The sequence below is a fragment of the Microcaecilia unicolor genome, chromosome 6, assembly GCF_901765095.1.
Source record: "Microcaecilia unicolor chromosome 6, aMicUni1.1, whole genome shotgun sequence".
Classification (NCBI taxonomy): Eukaryota; Metazoa; Chordata; class Amphibia; order Gymnophiona; family Siphonopidae; genus Microcaecilia; species Microcaecilia unicolor.
In genome coordinates this window covers 297,710,302-297,732,281 of record NC_044036.1, presented here as the reverse complement: position 1 = coordinate 297,732,281, position 21,980 = coordinate 297,710,302, and the positions used below count along the sequence as shown (strand labels likewise).

Sequence of the window (21,980 nt, the reverse complement as noted above, 5' to 3'; positions counted from 1 at the left end):
GAATAAAATTGTTAGTCTCTACATCTGAGTGGGCAGGATGATTCCTTAAAGACTGCATTATAAGGAAAGCCTGACGAGTCACCTTCTACCTTATTTATAGTAAAACTGATGGATATGCTTGATCTGAAATAAAATATTTCTAAATATATCCAGGCACATTTCGTGTGAATGGCAGTAGGATTGTCCAAACACTATTGACCAAATAAAGAGAGAGGTGTCACATGCTGTATGAGGACATCACTTGATCCTATAAAAGTCCTGCCTAGCACTGGTCTCTTTTCATCCATCCTGTTTAAGGTAAGTGTGAGGATCCCGAATACACTTATGTTGCTAGAACCCCTGTCTGACAGCAGAGATGGAAATAGCTCAGCCACTTTTTGGCTGACTGCTCAAACCGGCAGATACTACTCTCTAGACTTTACTATCTGGACATTACTGGTTCATCCTACAGCCATTCTGAAGATACCTTTACATATAATCACACCTGAGTTTGGGTATTGGCTTTGAAAACATTCTGCGTGCGTTTTGGAGAGTTGCTTGTGGTATAAAGGGGCTCTTTACCTTTTATATTTTGCAGTACTGGTCAGCTCCAGGCTTACAGGGGACTCTTCACCTAGCAGCACAAAAGGTAAGATATAGACAATCCACAAGGGCGAGCAGTACAATAACTACCTATAGATAGAACATATATCTCAATTCATGCAAACACTCCATTGTATATTGTCTGGATTAATTATCTGATGGAGTCCTATTGCGGTGATAGAGTCTTCCCCCATGAGATTAAAGACAACTGGCACAGAATTATTCCATGATTACACATGGACATTGTAGAACTCGATATATGATGTACAATATCAGTCTGGAATGAATTGTTCTTACCTTTCCTCTCTCATGGCTCGTCTTCCTAGACGGTGCATCTACATAATCAGCTGATAGATTTAAAAAAAGCAATTAATTCCTTAAATTATTGAAAACTTTTTTTAAAAGAAAAAAAAGACTTTCTTTTTAGAATTTTTTTTCAAATTATAGTCTGCATAGTAAGGAAACAATTAATGGTTCCAAAGAACACATTTAACAACTGTTTAAAAATATTTTTCACCGATGATTTTGTCTTGCAAGGACTGCAACCATGCTGTTTGTGATCAGTGTACATACTCCAGAAGATACAGCTGTTTTGTAAACCAATGTGTGGTTCTTTGGCTTGAGACCAGATGAACTTCTTAGCATTGCTTGTCTCAGGTCCCTGCACTCAAGTCCCCTCCCCTGCTGAGCAGGCATTATATAACATTCTGGAGAGACAGCTGTTGCATTCTAGCATTCTCCTTGGGAGAATCACACCATTATCACATTGCAGGGCTCCTTACTGGACAAAATATGAAACACTATTCATTCTAAACCAAAATTCCATCTGTGAACCAGCAAATAACCTGAGAAATGGCCCAGAAGATGACAAACGAGCCTCAATTTGCACTTCATAAATAGGCCTGATAAAAAAAAATACAAAAGTCAAGAGATAAAAGCAAAAAATTAAAAAAAAAGAAGAGGAAGAGGAAGGGGAAGGGGATTTTTTTCCTAGTATTTTTTTTAATGAATACAAAGAAGCCTAGATGTAACTCAGTGCACCAGAGCTGGCCCAGGGATTGTGTCTACTATTACTTTTTACCATTTTATACATAAAAGAATCCTTATTCACTGTGTGGATTCTATGTACATTTTGCATTTGAGTACCTTAACTTGAGCATACACTACAGAGGGAATTCTATAAATGGCAGCCATAATTCAGTACTGCAAAATATCAGCCGGATTCTAAATATGGCGCTTAAAATATCCGCACGGAAAACATTTCCTCCTAAGCGTATTCTATAAGTTGCACCTAAATTTAGGAATGGTATATAAAATACACTTAGTTGGTACCCTAGCGCTGAAATCTACATGCATCAATTTACACCAACAAAAACGTGGCATAAATCCTTACATCTAGATTTAGGCACACTGGGCCATATTCTATATGCGTGTAAATTTTGAAATGCCCACGAAACACCCATTTCTCCGCTCATAACCATGACCCTTTTGAACTGCATGCATTCATTTTGAACTGTGCGCTTTAGAATTTTAGCACAGTTCATTACAGAATGCCCTTAGCGAGATGGGCATGGAAATTATAATTATTGCTCATTATTGCTTGTTAAATGCTATTAAAAACGCTGACTGGCTTATTAAGCAAATTAAGTTACACATGTAGTTATAGAATGTGCCTGGATTTCCACGTGGAAATCTAAGCGTGCTATATAGAATCCCCAGGTAAGCGCCAATTTCTGTGCTTAACTTTAGGTGCCAGATATACACCTGCTGAAATCTGGTGTAAATGCTGGCACCCAAGTTATGCACACTTACTTGGTATTCTGTAACTATGTGCATAACTATCTGGAATGTTCCTGACACGTCCATGCCCCTCCCATGGCCTCACCACCTTTTGAGATATGCGCTGTGGGAGTTAGGCACCCTGCAATATAGAATAGTGTTGATTTAAACCAAAGGGGATATGCTAATGGAAACCAGAGCACACCTATGTAAATCACTTACTTAATGTGCTCTAGACTGACAATATATATATATATCCAAATTCTATTTATTATGACAAATCACAAAACAAACATACATACAACCTTTTATAGATGAGGAGAGCTCGATCCTGCTTACATAATTTTTATAATAAATTGCTCACAGTACATTGTAAACTATATCTGCACATGTTGTTACTCAAACTAAATTGTCAATTCTTATCAAACAGGATCTCATGTATCATTATATGCATTTTGATAATGAATCCTGCTATTGTTTGAACACTGATGTCCACAGATGGAAAAAGAAATTTGTTTTCCTTAGTCTCTCAGCGCGCATTTAATCTCCATTGCACGCAACATAGGGACTCATTTTGTGACACACTTCCTCAAATTCGTACAGCAGGAGACAGTTGTAAAAGAACCTTTAATTCTTAATGAAATGGTACAATATGCTCCCGTTGTGTTGGTATTTAATTGTTGCAGAAGAGCTTAGCTTAGTCCATCTAAGATTAAATTTCACGGGCTTTTCAGTACTTGGAATGTGTGGTAGAACTTCTTTTTATTATGAGGTATTAGGCCTCTCAGATCACAAAAAAGCAAAGCAGGAGCAAGACAAAAGTACGAAGAGTGTGGACAAGTTATGATGACTATGGGGCTCATTTTCGAAACAGAAAAACATACAAAAAATGAAACAAAGCCATATTTGGAGGTTTTCTTGCCAAAATGTTCAAATCGGTATTTTCGAAACTCATGATTTAACTGTCTTGCAGTGGCTTAGCAAGGAGGGCTGCCACAAGGGGCAGTTTGCCGTTGCACCCCCCCCCCCCCCCGGGTGCAGCACGATGACACCCCTCTCGGCACATCAACACCCCCCCCCCCCCGACCTAGTGCCTACCCTCCTCAGCTCCCTCCAACCAGCTCCCGCACCCTACCTTTAAAGGAATTTCGGAAGCCATGGAGAGGCGAGGCGCAGCGCCTCGCGCCTGCATGTAAAAGAAGTGTGGATCGTCATCGGGCCTTTCCTCACGCTGTCTGTCCCGCCCTTGCGGAAATAGGAAGTTGAGTCGGTGGAGGGCGGGACAGACAGCGTGAGGGAAGGCCCGATGACAATCCACGCTTCTTTTACATGCAGGCGTGAGGCGTTTCGCCTCGCCTCTCCACAGCTTCCAAAATTTCTTTAAAGAAATTGGAGGGAGCTGAGGAGGGTAGGCACTGGGTGGGTGGGGGGGGGGGTGTTGATGCGCCGAGGGGGAGATGTCATCGTGCTGCACCCGGGGGGAGCTGGCAGGGAGCACCCCCCCCCCCTGAGCTGACACCCGGGGCGGACCGCCCCTCCTGCCCCCCCCCCTTGCTACGCCACTGCTGTCTTGATATGCAGTTCATCAGCAATATGTCCAGATAAGGGGGCATGGTGAGGACAGGGTTTGGGCATAACTAACACTTGGATGGTTTTCCGCCATAATGGAATAAAACAAAAACGTTCGGGGCTACAATCTAAACGTTTTGGTCTAGACCTGTTTTTAGAATGAATAAGGTACAAAAAGGTACGCGAAATGGCCAGATGATCACTGGGGAAATGAAGGCATGACCCCCCTTCACTCCCCCAGTGGTTACTGACCCCCTGCCACCCTCCAAAGATGTGAAAGAAACAGTACATTACAGCCTCTATGACAGCTTCAGATGTTATGGCCAGTCCTATTAGAGCAGTAAGCAGGTCCCTGGAGTAGCCATGTGGTCGGTGCAGTGCACTGTAGAGAAAAGGATCCAGACTCATATCCCACACTGTTACGCTTGTGGTGGAATGTGTGAGCCCTCCAAATCTCACCAAAACCTACGGCATCCACATATAAGTGACCCCTGCAGCCACAGGGGCTATTGTAGTGGTGTACAGTTGGGGACGGTGTGTTTTTGGTGGGTTTTGGAGAGTTCAGCACACAATATATGGGGGTAACGGTGAGATGTATACTTGGGAGCTTTTATGTGAGGTCCACTGCAGCGCCCCCTGGAGTGCCCCACTGCTCTGCTGGGATGTCCTACATTCCAAAGGCTTGATTTTGTGTTTTTTTTCACTTGGGTGATTTTTTTCAAAAATAGACCAAAAAGATAAACCTATTGAGCACAAAACATCCAGCAAATGGCCATTTTTGAAACAAAAAGATAGCCATTTTGCCGTTTCAAAATGGCTATATTTTCTATTCAAAATTGGGACATGTAGAGCAAAATATCCCAAGTCGGATTTAAACGTTATATCAATAATGCCCCTCCACGTAGAAGAAACATTTAGGGCTTCAGCTCCTAACACTTAACTTCAAGTTTTCCATAATTTCCACATTACCTATTAATTTACTTAACATTTTTATTCCACCTTCCAATTCTGAGTTCAAAGTTAATTGCAAGAATAATGTACAGTTAGGACTGGTGTTTATGATTACACCACATCAGTGGCTTGGATTTTAGATTTTAACCATCACCTTTCTAAATCCAAGCTGAAGGTACAATAGGTATTATACTTCCCCTAAGAGGTCTTACAGTCTAAGTTGTACCTAAGATAGTGGAAGATGAAGTGACTTACTCAAGATCATCAGGAGCATCATAAGGGGAAAAAAAAACATTTCAATCTTAGCTTCCTTGATTTGAAAACTGCTGCTCTAACCTATAGAACAGGGGCTCTCAACCCAGTCAGGTTTCAGGATATCCACCATGAATATGCATTCTAATTCGCCCCTAAGTAACCACTGTTATCATGATATATGCTTATACTTTTATTTTATATTTGTTTCAAATCATTTATATACAAAAAACTTTTTTCCCCATGACCTTTTTTCTTATCTTATTTTTTCCCCACCAATCATTCTATTCATTAATTCTATTCAGTCATACCCGATACATTCTGTTAATATATGTTCCATCTGTGATACATCTGTAAGGTTATGTATCACAGATGGAACATATATTAACAGAATGTATAGGGTATGACTGAATAGAATGATTGGTGGGGTGGGGAAATAAGATAAATGCCATGGGGAAAATTTTTTTTTGTATATAAACAATTTGAAACAAGTATAAAATAAAAGTATAAGCATATATCATGATAATAGTGGTTACTTAGGGGCGAATTAGGAAAGATAACTGGTAACCTTAAAAGAAGAGAGAGCTCAGAGCTAAAGGCCATGAATAATGCATGAGATAAATTTGCATGCACTACCTCCATTGTGTGCAAATCTATGTCATGCATATTCACTGTGAATATCCTGAAAACCTGACTGAGAACCCTTGCTCTAGACTAGTCTTCCTTTCCTCACTTGTACGTGTAAGAAGCAAAATTAATATATCATCATGATTTGAAAAAAAGCATAAACTTCTGAAAAGCTGCCTCCAATGCATTTGTCTACGGAGTCCTGAAGTGCAGTAGGTCATCTCTTTTAAAACACAAAGAGGCAAGAGAGCATCAGTGCACACAGTACTGTATCAATCTGCTATCAGGTCTTGAGTTTAAGAAGCTTATATCACTGATTCTGTGTAGTGTTTTATAATGTTTTAAGCCAACTAAGAGGGACAGCTGGCAATCCTGCATCATGCATAGTGCAGAAAGGCACAGTTCAGTATCTCGAGCATGAACTATTTCTTAACATTCACAGCTAACAGCTACCTGGTTTCTGCCAGGTACTTGTGGCCTGGATTGGCCACTGTTGGAAACAGGATACTGGGCTAGGTGGACCATTGGTCTGACCTAGTATGGCTATTCTTATGTTCTTCTCTTCTCCCACCAGAGTTCAGTTTTTCTGATTGCTGTGCATCCTTTGCTAAGCCGCAACCATGAGTTCCGATGCAGAGATGGCCACCTATGGGGAGGCGGCCCATTATCTCCGCAAATCAGAAAAAGAGAGGATTGAAGCTCAGAACAAGCCTTTTGATGCTAAAACATCAGTGTATGTGTCAGAGCCTAAGGAATGCTATGTGAAGGGTGTCCTGCAAAGTAAGGAAGGGGGAAAAGCCACGGTGAAAACAGAAGGTGGCCAGGTAGGTGGTGCCATGAGAGACAGAATGAAAACATTGCAACATTACTTCTTCACTGATATAAACTAAACTTTCTTTTTTCTTTATCAGACTCTGACTGTGAAGGATGATCAAGTCTTCCAAATGAACCCTCCTAAATATGATAAGATTGAAGATATGGCCATGATGACTCATCTTAATGAACCTGCCGTCCTGTATAACCTCAAAGAACGTTATGCAGCCTGGATGATTTATGTAAGAATATACACAAATTAAACAATGAAAAAAAATATGATACGCAAGAGTAGCACTCTAACCCCCTTATTCTAAAACTTGACGCCTAATACTAGACATCAAGGGACGAATTCTATCTATGGCACAAAAAAAAATTCAGCACTGAGAAAAGCGCTAGTCTATAAACCGTGCTTATAGTTAAAACCAAACCCAGAATAGAATAGCGTTTACACCCGGGAATCATGCAAATCATCGAACCTAAATTAGGTGTGTATCCCCATTTTTCTATAACTACGCACGTAAATTGTAGGAACGGCCCTGTTCCACCTATGACCCTCCCATTTCCATGCCCCCTTTTTGAACTCGGGTGTAAAATTTAGGTACAGATCCCACGCCTAAATTTACGTGCATATATTGCAAGTAAATCTAATTAGTGACAATAATTGCTTGTTAAGAAGCCAGTTGTCAGTGCTAATTAACTAATTCAGCAATTAGATTGCACACACAGGTTGGGTGCATGCCCATATTTGCACATGCAATTTGTAGTGGCATTTATGGAATTTGGGGGCAAGTGTGCATTTAAGTTATAGAAAATAGCACATACATGCATTAGAGGCGTCAATAGCTGTTGGGTAATATGAAAGTGTTTGGCACTATGCTATAGTATACGCACCAGTTGCTTGGCAGTAAGTGCAAGAGGGCATGCTCATGGGCCATGGATGTGTCGCCAAGAAATACATGCAATTTATAGAATACTATCAGTTGCACATCTTCCACTAAGGTGCACCAGAGAAAATCCAAGTAGTAGGGGTGGATCAAAAAATCTTCACAGCCAGATGTAGATTATAACAAACCTTATTCAGCACCACTTTTGCACCTGAACCGAAACAAGGCCGTGTTTCAACGGGACCCGCCCATCTGCTTCAGCGGTCTTACACTATGCATAAATTATTTATATCATATTCATAAAATACAAAGGTAAAAATAAAACAGCCTTTTACTTTTATTTTAGCCTTGGTATTTTATGAATATGATATTAATAATTGGTATTTTTATTTATGTATAGTATAAGAGCCCTGAAGTAGACGGGTGGGTCCCGTCGAAGCACGGCCCCGTGTTGGGTCAGGTACACAAGTGGTGGTGAATAAATTTCATTATAATCTACATCTGGCTGTGAAGATTTTTTGGTCCACCTCTACTATTTGGATTTTCTCTTGGACTACACATAGGGGTTTTTCACCTTTACCTTTGGGTTTGGTTTTTGTGCACTAAGGTGCATCAACACCAGCCATTCACTGATCATAAGAGAGCATGCCTGAATTTTGGCATGCCAATACAGTTTTGCACTAGTATTCTATAAGAATTTAGGCATACCCTGAAGCCATTAAAGAACTGGCGCTAAGCACGTCCCACTGTAGAGGCTACATCTTGGCACCAGGTAATGGAACTGACCACTACATTTTGTTTTATCAGCCAGTGAAAGAGCAAAGTGGAACTTCATTTATAGTAGGCTTGATCAGTTAGGGCAAACACTGAATGACCTATGGATTCAGGAGTCAGGGTCCATTTGCTTCTCAATTCTAGTTCTCAGTGGGTCATCCTGAACATCTGATATAGTCTGTAAGAAACATGGAGATCATGCTGGGTCCTGACTGGAGAAAAATTGTAATAGAACTTTAGAACATATGATTATGATAGAGAGAATTCAGATGTTCTTTCAAAGACCCTCGTCATACATATTTACTCTCATTACATCATAAACTCAACCAGCAGTGACTATGACACCACAGCACTGCAATCTGTTTTAGACTTCTGCTTCTAAATTTCCTTTCAATGTGATGAGTAAGACTGTCAATAATTAATTTTGGCAAATTTTTATGAAAGGTCATTAGCAGATCAGAGAAAATGGGAAAAATTGCACACAAATCTCCCCCCGTGACTTCAAACTGTTAAGAACTTATAAAGCACTTCAGGTAGGACAGAGAAATGAGAAAATTCTAATCAACAGGGAGGGGAGGAAAGGGGAGGCCAATGTTCAGCTACTGAGTAACTTATCTTTCCCTGGATATTCAAAGAATACCTGGTTAAGTATGTGAAGCTAAAATAAAGTTAACCTGATAAAGTCATCTGAGTAACTTTAAGACAGCAATTATTCTGACCAGATTTAACCAGTTCTCTTTAACCAAAAAATGCTGAATATTGGGTCTCATTCAGTTAAAGATGTCCATAACCTTACCATGCCTCCGCTTCCTCAGTGTTTACTTGGCCATTGAGTTGTGCTGGTCACTGGGATGGCAAATTTCAAAGTGAATATTTGCTTCTTTAGCTCTCAGATCTTGTGACTATCAACCCCCTAATGTCTAGAATAAAAATAAACCAACAGACAGCATGAGAAAGTATAATCAGCTCAGGGTTCAGGTGGATCGATCCACAGTTACTGGTATAGCAGAACTGCTGGCTAGCCAAGTTTTCCAGTTGTGCATGCTTCCTTATTATATTCTGGTTGTTTTATAATTATATGTATAGCTGTGCCTATCCTAAAATGCAATACAGTAGTACTTCCAATGAAATGTATATGTTAAAAGTGGAGAAAGAGAAATGACTGTTCAATACGGCACATGATTTCATGCTATTCAAATTCAATATTTCAGATGTGAAAGTCAGTACAATGTCTTTCTGTTTGTTTTCTTGCAGACCTACTCTGGCCTCTTCTGTGTCACTGTTAACCCCTACAAGTGGTTGCCAGTGTACAATCCTGAGGTAGTTAATGCATACAGAGGCAAGAAGCGTCAGGAGGCTCCACCCCACATTTTCTCCATCTCTGACAATGCCTATCAGTTCATGTTAACTGGTGAGTCTTCCAGCCATCAGTGCTTTTTTTCCCCTTTGGTCCAGCATCTCCTCCTTCTCCATTATACTTCCAGTTCAGTCAGAAACAGGGCTGGGGACAGTGCCATGAGCCTTCATTTGCAAAAGCCCAGGGATTATTTTCCTATTTTTATAGACCCCCACCTAACTCAGCAGAGCCACCACAAAGACAGTACTTAGAACCCAGCTAATGGCTAATCCTCTCCCAGCTCCCTTCCAAGGACTGTGAATACCACCTCTGCTACAGTACCATATTCGGCTGCTCTGAGGAATAGAAGACCAAACCAGGGAATGCAAAGCCTGTGCCACCAAGCTACTGGACTGGCAACTACCCATATATATTGTCAGGGGATGCCAGTAGTGGTGCTATATCTAGCTTTGTTCTTCCACACACATTCACCACAGTGCTCCTTTCAGGCTTGAAAAGAGAATGTATTGCTTCATTCCACTGCACAACACAGCCTGAGCTTCTCCAGAAGCATTCCCAATGCAGTACTCTAGTCTTCATTTTATCTTTAGGACTAGAACAAGCACACTGCTGCCCCTAGCGGATGCTTCCAGCCTCCTTACACTGGGAAAGAAGCTTAGCGTCCCGGGTAACCCTCACAATTCATAAAAGTACTATCAAAACATAAAAGAAAAAAATCTTTTTTACTGGAATCCTGTTTTCTTAGTGAGTTCCCTGGGAGTCATCTTGTGTCTCTGTTCTTTGGCAGTTCAGTAGGCAAGTTCTCAATATTTTAATTTACACATACAAAAGAACAATCTTCCAACATTGGGCTTACATAATTCCTACCCCAAGGCTAGGGCCGCTTCCACCTGTTTCGTGTTCTACTCACACTGTCCTTCCTGTGCTACCCCGTGTTTACCAACACTAATAAAGAATTCAGCTTCCCAAAACACAGTCCTTAGGTTACACCAAGCTTATAACACTAGTAGCTTTACTGCCATGTCGGCTTCAGGGTAGCCCTTGGCTCCTCAGACTCCCTTAGGTCCATTATCTTTATACTGGTCCTTTGCCATTCCAGAGCTTTCTGGCTCAGCCTTTTACTCTGGGGTCATTTCTTGCCCCAGGTTGGGCAGCCCATTTTACTCCTAGCTGGTTTTGCTCTCTGTGAGGAGGACTCTCTCTACCCCCTCCTCTATGGAGGTTCTCCTCCTCTCTGGGCTGGGGATCTCTCTTCTCCCTGTTTGTCCCCGCCCTTTCTTTCCCTCTCTATGGCTGCTGGGTCCTCCAACCCCTCCCTTCCAAGTTCCAGGCCATCCCTTTCTTTGATGGACAGCTAGGAACTGAGGGAGGGAGCCTGGAATCTCCTCCCCTCAGGTAGGCTCCTGGTTTTCTACACAGCCCATGTTCCACCCCTCCCAAAAACCCTCCCAGCAGCCTCCAGCTCCCAGGTATAGCTGCTGGGTAAGGAACCTCCCTTCCCCTCGACTGGATTCCATTCTGGGTTTCTCTCTCTACCTGGAGCTCTAAACCCTCCTGAAGTTTCTTACCAAAACTAAATGAAAAGAAAACCACTTCTGGGACTGCAAGGTCACTTAATCACCACAATATGTATGCATCTACCTACAAAACTTCTAGTACCGTTGGAATTCAAAAATGAACGTATTCACTTTGTTCACTTGTCAAAACCTCAGCCGTGCAACTCGATGGATCAATCTCATATCATCAAGAATTAAGGACAGTCATCATCACTGGTCTTTTTTCAATGTTAATTATAATGAAATACTTGTAAGATGTCTCAGAATTTTTAAAATTATTTATAAATAGTATAACACTTATCTTTGTCGGCTCAGGAGTAAATTGTCCAACATGATTCATGCTTCACAAACTGCATTATCAAGGACAAACTCCCTCCCACTTAGCCAGACACATCTTGATGGCGTAGCATATGTCAGCAAGATGTGTCTGGCAAAGTGGGAGGGGGTTCGTTCGTCCTTGATAAAGGGAAGGGAAATGGGACTTGATATACCGCCTTTCTGTGGTATTTTGCAACTACATTCAAAGCGGTTTACATATATACAGGTACTTATTTTTGTACCTGGGGCAATGGAGGGTTAAGTGACTTGCCTACAGTCACAAGGAAGCAAAACATGAACCATTTCAGATAATTTACCTCCAAGCTCACAATGATAAGTGTTATACTATTTATAAATAATTAAACATTTCTGAGACACCATACAAAGTATTTAATATATAATTAACATTGAAAAAAAGACCAGTGACAATGACTGGGCTTAATTCTTGATGGTATGAGATTGCTCCATCGAGTTGCATGGCTGAGGTCTTGACAAGTGAACAAAGTGACTAGGTTAATTTTGAAATTCCAACAGTACTAGAAGTTTTCGATATCTCATTATTGGAATTGATTATTTCATTGTCAATAAGACTGAGTATACCTACAAAACGTATATGTGTGTCATACATAGGCATTCCTGGGAGCAGAGCAGAGGTAGAATTGCAATCTACATGCATATTGTATAACATACACAGGTACACACTTACTCCCACATTCTATAAATTGAGCCTAAAGATGGGCTTGCAATTGCATGCCCAGTTATAGAACAGGCCCAGTTACATGTGTAACTTAATTAGATAATTGGCACTAAATTGGCAGTTAATTGGAAATAAGTACCAATAATTGGCATTAACAGTTGTGTACATTACAGACTTATGCCCCTATTCTGTACACTGAGTACCTAACTTCTCTCGTGCGCAACTCCAAAGGGAGCGTGGTCATGGAAGGGGCATTACCAGGATTTAGGTGTGATGTTATAGAATACTGTCATTCATTAGGTGCCAGTTTTTGGCAAGCATAAGTGCTCACACTCAAAGCTAGGCATAAGATGCGTGCTAAGCCAGTATTCGGTAACGATTGTTCCGCACAGTGTGCCAGAATACTGGCTTAGTGCAGATCTTCCCGGCACCTTACTTAATAGTACCCAAACAATTACACCAATTTTTGCATTTGCACACAAATGGGGCTGATTCTACATCATCTGCCTTGTGAACAACTCACATGCAATGGAGCAGGACTGCACTTTGCAGTTTATGTGAAGGTAGTTACCACACACTTAATTTTAACATGGCAGATAACGTGGTACAGTTAACACCACTTTAAAAGGTGCAACTATCTACATGGGGTTATCTGCAATGTCATTAATACACACTACTGCTATTTCCCATTAGTTACCTTAATGGAAAACTGTTGTGATGTCACCAGTACCACCACTTAACCCCTTAAATTGTACAATGAACACAGAGTCAAATCAAATCAAATCAATTCTTGTATACCGCTAATATCCCCTTTCCAGTGTGGCTTACATTCTAGGTGAGACAAACACAAAATCATACCACAATTTAGTAAATAGGATCCTAAATGTACAATGCCAATCCCTTGTACATTGAAATAAAAGACTAATGTTCTTGCATAAGTAACTAAGTCCATAGTCTGCTATTGCCCTGAGATTGATAGCATGGAATGTTGCTACTATTTGGGATTCTAGAATCTTGCTACTCAGTGGCGTACCAAGGGGGGCAGTCCGCCCTGGGTGCACGCCGCTGGGGGGTGCCGCGCACCTGTTGGCTCCACTCGTTCTGTGCTCCCTCTGCCCCGGAACAGGTTACTTTCCTGTTCCGGGGCAGAGAGAGCATGGAATGAGCGAAGCCAAGAGGCGTGCGGCACCCTCCCAGCAGGTAAAAATGCACCTGGGGGGGTGTCCTTTTGCCGGGGGTGGGGGGGCGCGCTGCACCCGGGGGGGGGGGGCGCATCAGCAATCCACCCAGGTGTCAGCCACCCTAGGAATGCCACTGTTGCAACTCTTTGGAATTCCGCAATGTTGCTACTATCTGGGATTTGCCACTGTTGAAGCAGGATACTGGGTTAGATGGACCTTCGGTCTGGCCCAGTATACTTATTCTTATGTTCTTACCAAGCCTAAAAAAATGTGTGAAATAAATATAATTGCCAACTTTAAAAATGCTTTGAAAGCTGTACAGAAGTGGAAAATGTTAAAAGATGTGAATATATAGAACATTCATTAAAAATAATATATGAATAAGATTGCATGAAGTCACAAGAAAAATGACTGTAAGATAGAATAAAATGGAAAATATACTGAAAACCCTTAAAATGGTTTAAAACTCTACCTTTTCTTTTAACAGATCGTGAGAATCAGTCTATTCTTATCACGTATGTATACTTTCAAAATAATACCAATATAGTAATGGGCGTTTATGGTTTATGTTATGCTTTAAATGCAAACAGCAAATGAAACTTTTCTCAATCCCATACAAAACGTAACTCCTATACACTCTATGTAATATCTATATATCTATATATATATATAAACACATTTACTAAAAGCACACAAACAATTCAAATGATACGATACAGTGGGATACCACAGAACAAACACACAGTGAAGATACAATCACTGTTCACTCTTAGTCTATTGTGATAAAAATATTAAATGTTAGATGCCCGACGTGTTTCAGCGAGATGTCTGCTTCAGAGGCTCCATATGAAATAGATGTAGCAATGATGTCAGGGCAGTGAATCATATAACAAGAGTAGTGAGAAGGGACCCACCAAATTCAGACACAAGGATAAGTATCAAACATGGCCTCTCCTTAGCCGTTTGGCAGCAATTCCTGCTTGATACTGCTGAATTGCGCTGATGTCATTGCTACATTTATTTTATATGGAGCTCCTGAAGCAGACATCGTTTAATATACGATGGACTGTGATGTATCTTCACTACTGTGTGTATGTTCTGTGGCAGCCACTACATTGTAACCAATAAAATGGTTTGAGTGCTTTTAGTAGATGTGATTATTTTACATAGAGTTTTGATTATTATAACCTGGTTGCTTTTGTGTGTACACTGGAACTCATGAAGCAAGTATATTCCGTCAAAATAACACAGTGATTCCACATAATGGACTAGATTCTATTTATGGGCCTAAAATATCAGTGAAGAAAAACAATACACCTAGGCGTATTGTGTAAACACTGCCTAAAGTTAGGTGCAGTTTATAGAATACGCCCAATGCCCATTTTCTGCGATTTTATTTAGTCATGGCCATTTACACCAATGAAAACCTATTATAAATGCTGATGCATAAGTTACGCGTGGAACGGGCATATTCTATAAAACTGTGCATAAATTCTAGGAATGCCCACGACCTGCCCATGGCCATGCCCCCTTTTCAGATCTGCATCGTAGAATTTACACTCATCACTTTACAAAATAATTAGCTCAGACAGTTGTGCGCATAAATTCTAATTAAAGCCACTTAGTGTCAATAATTGCTTGTTGTGGCAACTATTGGCGCTAATTGGCTTGTTAAGCCAATTAAATTGTGTGCGCAAATCCAGAATACGACCGGATTTGCGCATGCAGATTAAGTCACACTATGTAGAATTTGTGGGAATATGTCTGATAACCTAGGACCGAATGGCTCTATATAAACTGATCTTTTCTGCTTGGCAGTGGAGAATCTGGTGCTGGGAAGACTGTGAACACGAAGAGGGTCATCCAGTACTTTGCAACAATTGCAGTAGCAGGTGGCGATAAGAAGAAGGAGGAAGTCTCAAAAAGCAAGGTGCAGCACATTAGCTTTCAGAGTCACAGACCACTATGTCTCTGTGTATATTGAGGAAACTCGTGTGGACTTCTAGCTGTATTGAAAGAAGATGCTTGTTGGGATACCTTTAGATCAGGGGATGAATAATATCCATGTAAATTGCATTTTCAGTTTCACAGACCACCACGTCTCTTCATAGTCCCCAACGTTAACCATTTTGCACTTGCTTGTTTCTAGGGTACCCTGGAAGATCAAATCATCCAGGCTAACCCCCTACTGGAAGCCTTTGGGAATGCCAAGACTGTGAGAAATGACAACTCCTCACGTTTTGTAAGTTTTGAAGTGAATTTCCTAAGACATAGGCATTGTAAATCTCTATATAGATATAAGTAGAAATGTGAGAAGAGGTGGTACTTATACATATAGGGGGAAATAAATGACACTCAAAAATCGACACCAGGAAAATTGGCACGAATCAGTATTCTATAAAGGGCGATCCGAAATGAGCACGCTTCATAGAATAGCGCTCAGAACCAATTCTCATGCCTAACAGTTGATCACTGGTATTTACACCAGCTGAGACCTAGTGTACGTGCTGGCACCCAACTTATGGCATTCGGTGCATAAATGGTGCTATTCTATAAGAGCACATGCAAATTTTAAGAACACCCCTGACCAGCACATTCCCTTCCCTGGCCCCCCTTTCGAGTTGCATGCTATGGGTTTTAGGCGCTCAAGGTTATATAATAGAGTGCAAGCAGATGTGTATGCAAATTTAATTAGTGCCAATAAGTGCAATTATTGATTAAGGCCATTAATTCATACTTGATAGCTCATTAACTAATTTAGTTGCACACGCACCTTGGATCCATGCCCTAAATTTTTTACCCCTGTGGGATGACAGGGTAAATATAATTCAGTTTCACCACTTTTCAGAAGCTTCATTGGCGGACCGTTTCCTATCGAATTCAATATAAAATACTTCTATACCGGTATTCAAAGCTTCAGAATAGGTTCCCCTACTATCTCATAAGTACATAAGTATTGGCCATACTGGGACAGACCAAAGGTCCATCAGCCCAGCATCCTGTTTCCATCAAGTGGCCAATCCAAGTCACAATATACCTGGCAAGATCCCAAAAAAGTACAACACATCAGTGGCGTACCAAGGGGGGGGGGCGGTCCATCCCGGGTGCACGCCGCTGGGGGTGCCGCGGTGCAACGCCTGCTCCTCCGAGTTCGCTAAACTTCGTTCGTTTGCTGCAGCTCCCTCTGCCCCAGAACAGGTTACTTCCTGTTCCGGGGCAGAGGGAGCTGCAGCGAACGAACGAAGTTTAGGGAACTCGGAGGAGCAGGCGCGCGCCGCGGCACCCACCCGCCAGCGGCGTGCACCCGGGGGGGGGTCATTTCGCCGGAGGGGGGGCGCATCGGCACTCTGCCCCGGGTGCCATCCAGGCCAGGAACGCCACTGCAACACATTTATACTGCTTATCCCAGAAATAGTGGATTTTCCCCAAGTCCAACTTAATAGAGGTCTATGGACTTTTCCTTTAGAAGCCGTCCAACCGCTTCCCTGCTTTTAATATCTCTCTTCCCCTACTATCCCTTATTCTCCTATGCATTTGCTACACTCAAATGAACATTGTATAGTACTTCCTCTCTTTTTACCTCTCTTCCTCTTTAGTTTCTACTTACCTTAATGGTTTTCCCTTGTCCTTTTGGGTTTTTTTTCTTCAAACGTTGTCTGATTGTTGTTTACTTATCCTCTCTTTCCTATCTTTTATTGGAGTTCTTTTCTCGACCTCTTACATGTAATATTTTTAAATTGTAAACTACTTAGCTCTGTGCGTCAGTTCAGGCGGTATAGCAAATGCAATAAAGAACAGAAGCAGAAGAGAGCTCTCACCTGTTGGCATCTGATGGGTCAATATTCAGCTGCCAAGGTCAGCAAATATATGGATATTCAGCACCACGATCCAGATATTGGTCAGCACTGAATATCCGGATACAGCGGTCAGTGCCTGATAGTGGCAGTATTCAGTGGCAGCATTCTATCGCCACTCTCTGGATAACATCCAGAACCAGCCCGGCTCTGCCCCAGTGCTATCTGCACAGTGCAGAGTGGTCTGTAAGGACATGTTCAGAGACACCATCCCCCAGATTCTATAAGGGTCCCCAGACATGTGCCAACAATAAACTAATGAGCCAATTAACATCAATTACTGGCGTTAATTGGCTTTTGTTTGGGCTTGTGCACAAATCTACCTGCGTGTTATTCTGTAAAGAAGCACACCAAAATAGTCTCACGTGCAACTGAAAAGGGGGTGTGGCCATGGGAGGGGCATGGGCGAGTCACGGTCATTCCTGGAATTTAGTCACAATGTTCTAGTATTCTGGGGTTGCACATCAGGATTTACACCAGGTTTCAGTTGGTGCAAGTCCTCACACCCAAAGTTGGGCATCGGAATCGGCGCTCTAAGCTGTTCTATAAAGAGTGCTTATCCCAGAGTGACCTTTATAGAAAAGTGCTGAGCGCTGATTTTTCTCTGGTGCCTAATTTTTGGCACAAGTCTGCCACACTTATCCAGACCAAATCACAAATCTCCAAACCCCTCTGCTACCCAATGCACATAATATCCACAAACCAAGGATATCAAAGTCAATCACATAACTTATGCACATTATTGTATAAGTTTTGTGATTGATTTCGGTTCCCTTGGTTTGTGGATATTACATACACTTATCCAGACAGCAGGTACCCAGATCAGTACTTCTGAATGCTGATCTGTAAGTTTTTGAGTTGAAGCTTATGTCCCATGAAAATTTATCAAAGTCTGTCTTATTACCACCTGGTTCTCACAAGGCAAAAGCCGATGACTAGCCACTGAGCTGGGTCCCTATGGCTGGCTCACTTGCCCTTTAAAAGTTTATTTGCTTAACCCTGTTTTCCATCAATAAAATGAATTGCTGTATAACATCTAAGGAAAACACTGTGATAAAATAACCTTAAGTCTGGAACACGTCTCATATTTTTTTTTAGTGAATTCCTAATTGTTCTGGGTAATAATCATTCTTTTGCATTTCTTATTGGGTTCCTCTTTAATCAAATTATTGCATTGTTTTTCTTTTAGGGTAAATTCATCAGAATCCACTTTGGCACCACAGGAAAATTAGCCTCAGCTGATATTGAGACATGTAAGTAGGCTAAAGGTAATAGGGTAGATAGGTAGCTGGTTTAAGTAGGCAGGAGAGGCTTCTGTCCGCTTCAACCATGCTGAGCTGGCTGGCCACCGATACTCGCTGGCACTTAACCAGGCTGTGCCACTGAATATTGGATCTGACTGCTGTGGCACTGTCCAGATAGTCCCAGAAGTTATGTGAGCACCAGCGATATTCACTGCTGGTCCTCACATACCTACTGGAAAGTTAACCACAACAGAAAAGGCAGTCCCTCACTTTGCCTGGTTAGTAGGCGGGTAAGGCTCTGAATTTTATCCATACCCAAATGACTTTGTGGTGCCACTACAGACCCAGATATGCAGTGCTGGTCTAACTTAACCAGTGGTGGTCAGTGTAAACACTGGCTGAATATTGACCTGCCTCTTTCTCCAGCACAAAGCCTCCGCGTCAGATAAACAGTCAAGCAAACACAGCGAAGGCGACAACAAGATGATGAAAAAACATCAAAGAGCTCACATTAGAAGTTTATTTCACAATAAAACTGGACGCGACGAAATCGTGTTCGGCCACAGAGGCCTGCTGCAGGGAGTCCCTGTGTGTTTGATCTCTGAAAGTCCTAAAGTAACTGCAAATTTGAACCAAGTAGAGGTGTAAAGCAGAAACACGCAGTTGAATCGCATCGAACACACAGAGTCGGACCACTGACGTGCACAGTAAAATACGTGCGATTCAGACTGCATGTTTCTACTTTATAACTCTTATTGGTTCAACATTTACAGTTACTTTAGGACTTTCAGAAATCAAACCACAGGGACTCCTGAAGCAGGCCTCTGCAGCTGACATACGATTCCTGTCGAGTCCAGTTTTATTGTGAAATAAACTTCTAACGTGAACTCTTTGAGTCCGTTGGATGTTTTTTCATCATCTTCGTTGCCACCTTCACTGTGTTTGCTTGACTGTCTCTTTCTCAGCCATTTTGACCTCCACTTTCAGAGTAGAAGAGTGACCTAATGGATAGTACAGTGGCCTGAGAACCAGGGGAACTGGGTTCAATTCCCAATGCAGCTCCTTGTGTCTCTGAGAAAGTCACTTAAACCTCCATTTCCCCAGGTACAAAATAAGTACCTGTATATAACATGTAAACTGCTTTGATTGTAACTACAGAAAGGTGGTATATCAAATCCTTTACATTTCTTAATCCTGAATTTCTATTTGTGGCAGATTTGCTGGAGAAATCCAGAGTCACTTTCCAGCTGAAAGCTGAGAGGAGTTACCATATCTTCTATCAGATCATGTCCAACAAGAGGCCTGAGCTGATTGGTGAGAAATCTGTTACAACTAATAAAGCATTAGGAGGGAAACTTCACAGTGATTTTAGTACTGGCTGAAAACTTCCTACCCTGTGTATATTGTGGAAAATTGTGTGGACTTCTAGCTGTATTGAAAGAAAATGCTTGTTGGGATACCTTTAGATCAGGGGATAAATAATATCCATGTAAATTGCATTTTCAAATGAATACACCTATTTTTCAAGCAAAATTATGTCTGCAAACGTAGAGGAAAGAGACCATGCCATACTATCTAATCACGGCAATTTTCAAAATGAAAATACATGCATACTTTCATTTTGAAAAGTGTTGTAAAGCCTGCATGTGAACTGTTTGGTTCCTGTAGAGGGAAGTGTAGCTAACTCTACTTAAATGTCCTTTCTTTAGAAACGCTTCTGATCACCACCAATCCATACGATTTTCCTTTTATCAGTCAAGGGGAGATCAGCGTTGCCAGCATAGATGACGCAGATGAACTCATGGCCACAGATGTAAGTGCCAGATAGATATAATATTATCAAATTACGGGGCTGATATTCAAAACATTTGGGAAGCAACTGGATAAGTGATTGTTTTAAAATTCCCAGGACACTAAACAGCTAAGGTTGTCTGCTTAAAATTAGGAGATGTCGGAGGGTTTAAATTTTAGTTGGATAATGGCAATATTCAGCTTCCATTCAATTGAGTTATCCAGGCATGTTGGCTAGGTTACCATTTTACTCAATATTGGCCCCTATCCACCTGCTAACCCCTGGATTCTATATAGGTCACCAAAAGATGGGCACTGTGCAGATGTGTGCGCAAAGTAATTGATTAACAAGGTGTGAAGGAGTGGACGGTATACTGAAGATCACTCCCTCACTGATGAAGTTCTGCCACCTTACAGTAGGTGGTGCTAGTCTGCTGAGGCTTAGTCAGAAGGGCAGGACTCGGACCAGGCTGGAGTTAAATGCCCTGAAGTTGAACAGATCAGGGAGGCTCTGAGTACCTGGGGAAAGCCTGGGGAAAAGAAGTGGCCCTCAGCAGAGATGGTTACCCTGGAATTGCCAGAAGCAGAGGCTTCCTTGAAACCTCAGAGTTAAGAGTGTGAGAGTTGACTAACCCTGTGAGGTTGTGTCAGAGAGAGAGACTACAAAAGCCTGAGTTAAGAAGAAGTGATTGTGTATTTATCCTGTGGAGCCTGCTAGGGACAGTGCTCAAAGCTCCAAGTGATTGTATGGTTACAGTGTCCAGCCTATGGAGGGAACAGAGGGAAATCTTTGCTTTTGAGTTTAAATAAACTTGTTCTTCCACTTGAAATCCTTTGGCTGGTTGTATTTATTCAGGGCTCCCCGTCTCCTTGCCAGGCCACATTACCACGCAAGGTATTAATAATCAATAACTGGGGTTAATTGGCACCTACTTGCTCTCACACATGCATCTGCCCTAGTTGCTATTCCACAACATCGGTGCCTAACTTTTTTAGCACGCAGCTCATGAGGGGCGTGGCCATGGGAAATGCACGGGCAGATCAGGGAGTGTTCCTCTAAGTTATAGAATACTATCATTTGCGTGTTCATCTCTCAAAAATTAGATACCAGCATTTATGCCAGAGTTTTAGAACGGGAACTGATGCTCAGGCCCGTGCCGATGCGGTAAGCGGGGTAAGCACCGCAGGAGGGCGCCCACCTCTGGAGGGCGCCACCGCAGTGCTTACCCTTGCCCCGTGACGCCGAGACCTTTAAATCTTTTACTTGCAGTCGCAGCAGCGTCTGTGAAAACGGAGCGCTGCCGACGTCTCCCTTCCCTTCGCGCTCTTGGTTCCCTCAGTGTCCCGCCTTCTTCTGACGTCAGAAGAAGGCGGGACACTGAGGGAACCAACGAGTGCAAGGGAAGGGAGACGTTGGCAGCGCTCCGTTTTCACAGACGCTGCTGCGACTGCAAGTAAAAGATTTAAAGGCCCCCAGGGCGCGCAGCGATCATCTTCACGGGGGGAAGGGGGGGAGAGGGGCGCGCGCGCCAACTGTTCTTCTGCGGGGGGGGGAGCGCCAACATTTTGTCTGCGGGGGGGGGGGGGGCAGCATAGACCCTTGGCACGGGCCTGCTGATGCTAAGTGCTGTTCTATAAAGGGCACTTGGAGTGGATCACTGTTTACAGAATATGAGTTTAACGTGGATCTTTCCAGTGCCTTATTTTCAGTACCATTTACTGAATCCAACCTTAGCTGGCTAAATAGC

At 42.1% G+C, this 21,980-nt stretch overlaps 1 protein-coding gene across 1 annotated transcript in view; it reads left to right on the top strand.

The window, feature by feature from the left end:
- Positions 1-549: 549 nt before the first annotated feature.
- Positions 550-21,980, top strand: part of LOC115473217 (myosin heavy chain, skeletal muscle, adult-like) — a 49,929-nt gene continuing 28,498 nt past the window's right edge. Inside the window, 10 exon segments of the mRNA XM_030207998.1 lie at positions 550-628; positions 6,335-6,584; positions 6,672-6,815; positions 9,489-9,645; positions 13,831-13,858; positions 15,162-15,273; positions 15,493-15,585; positions 18,387-18,450; positions 19,657-19,755; positions 20,151-20,258. Of these exon segments, the coding sequence (XP_030063858.1) occupies positions 6,381-6,584; positions 6,672-6,815; positions 9,489-9,645; positions 13,831-13,858; positions 15,162-15,273; positions 15,493-15,585; positions 18,387-18,450; positions 19,657-19,755; positions 20,151-20,258 (1,009 nt within the window). The 5' untranslated portion in view covers positions 550-628; positions 6,335-6,380.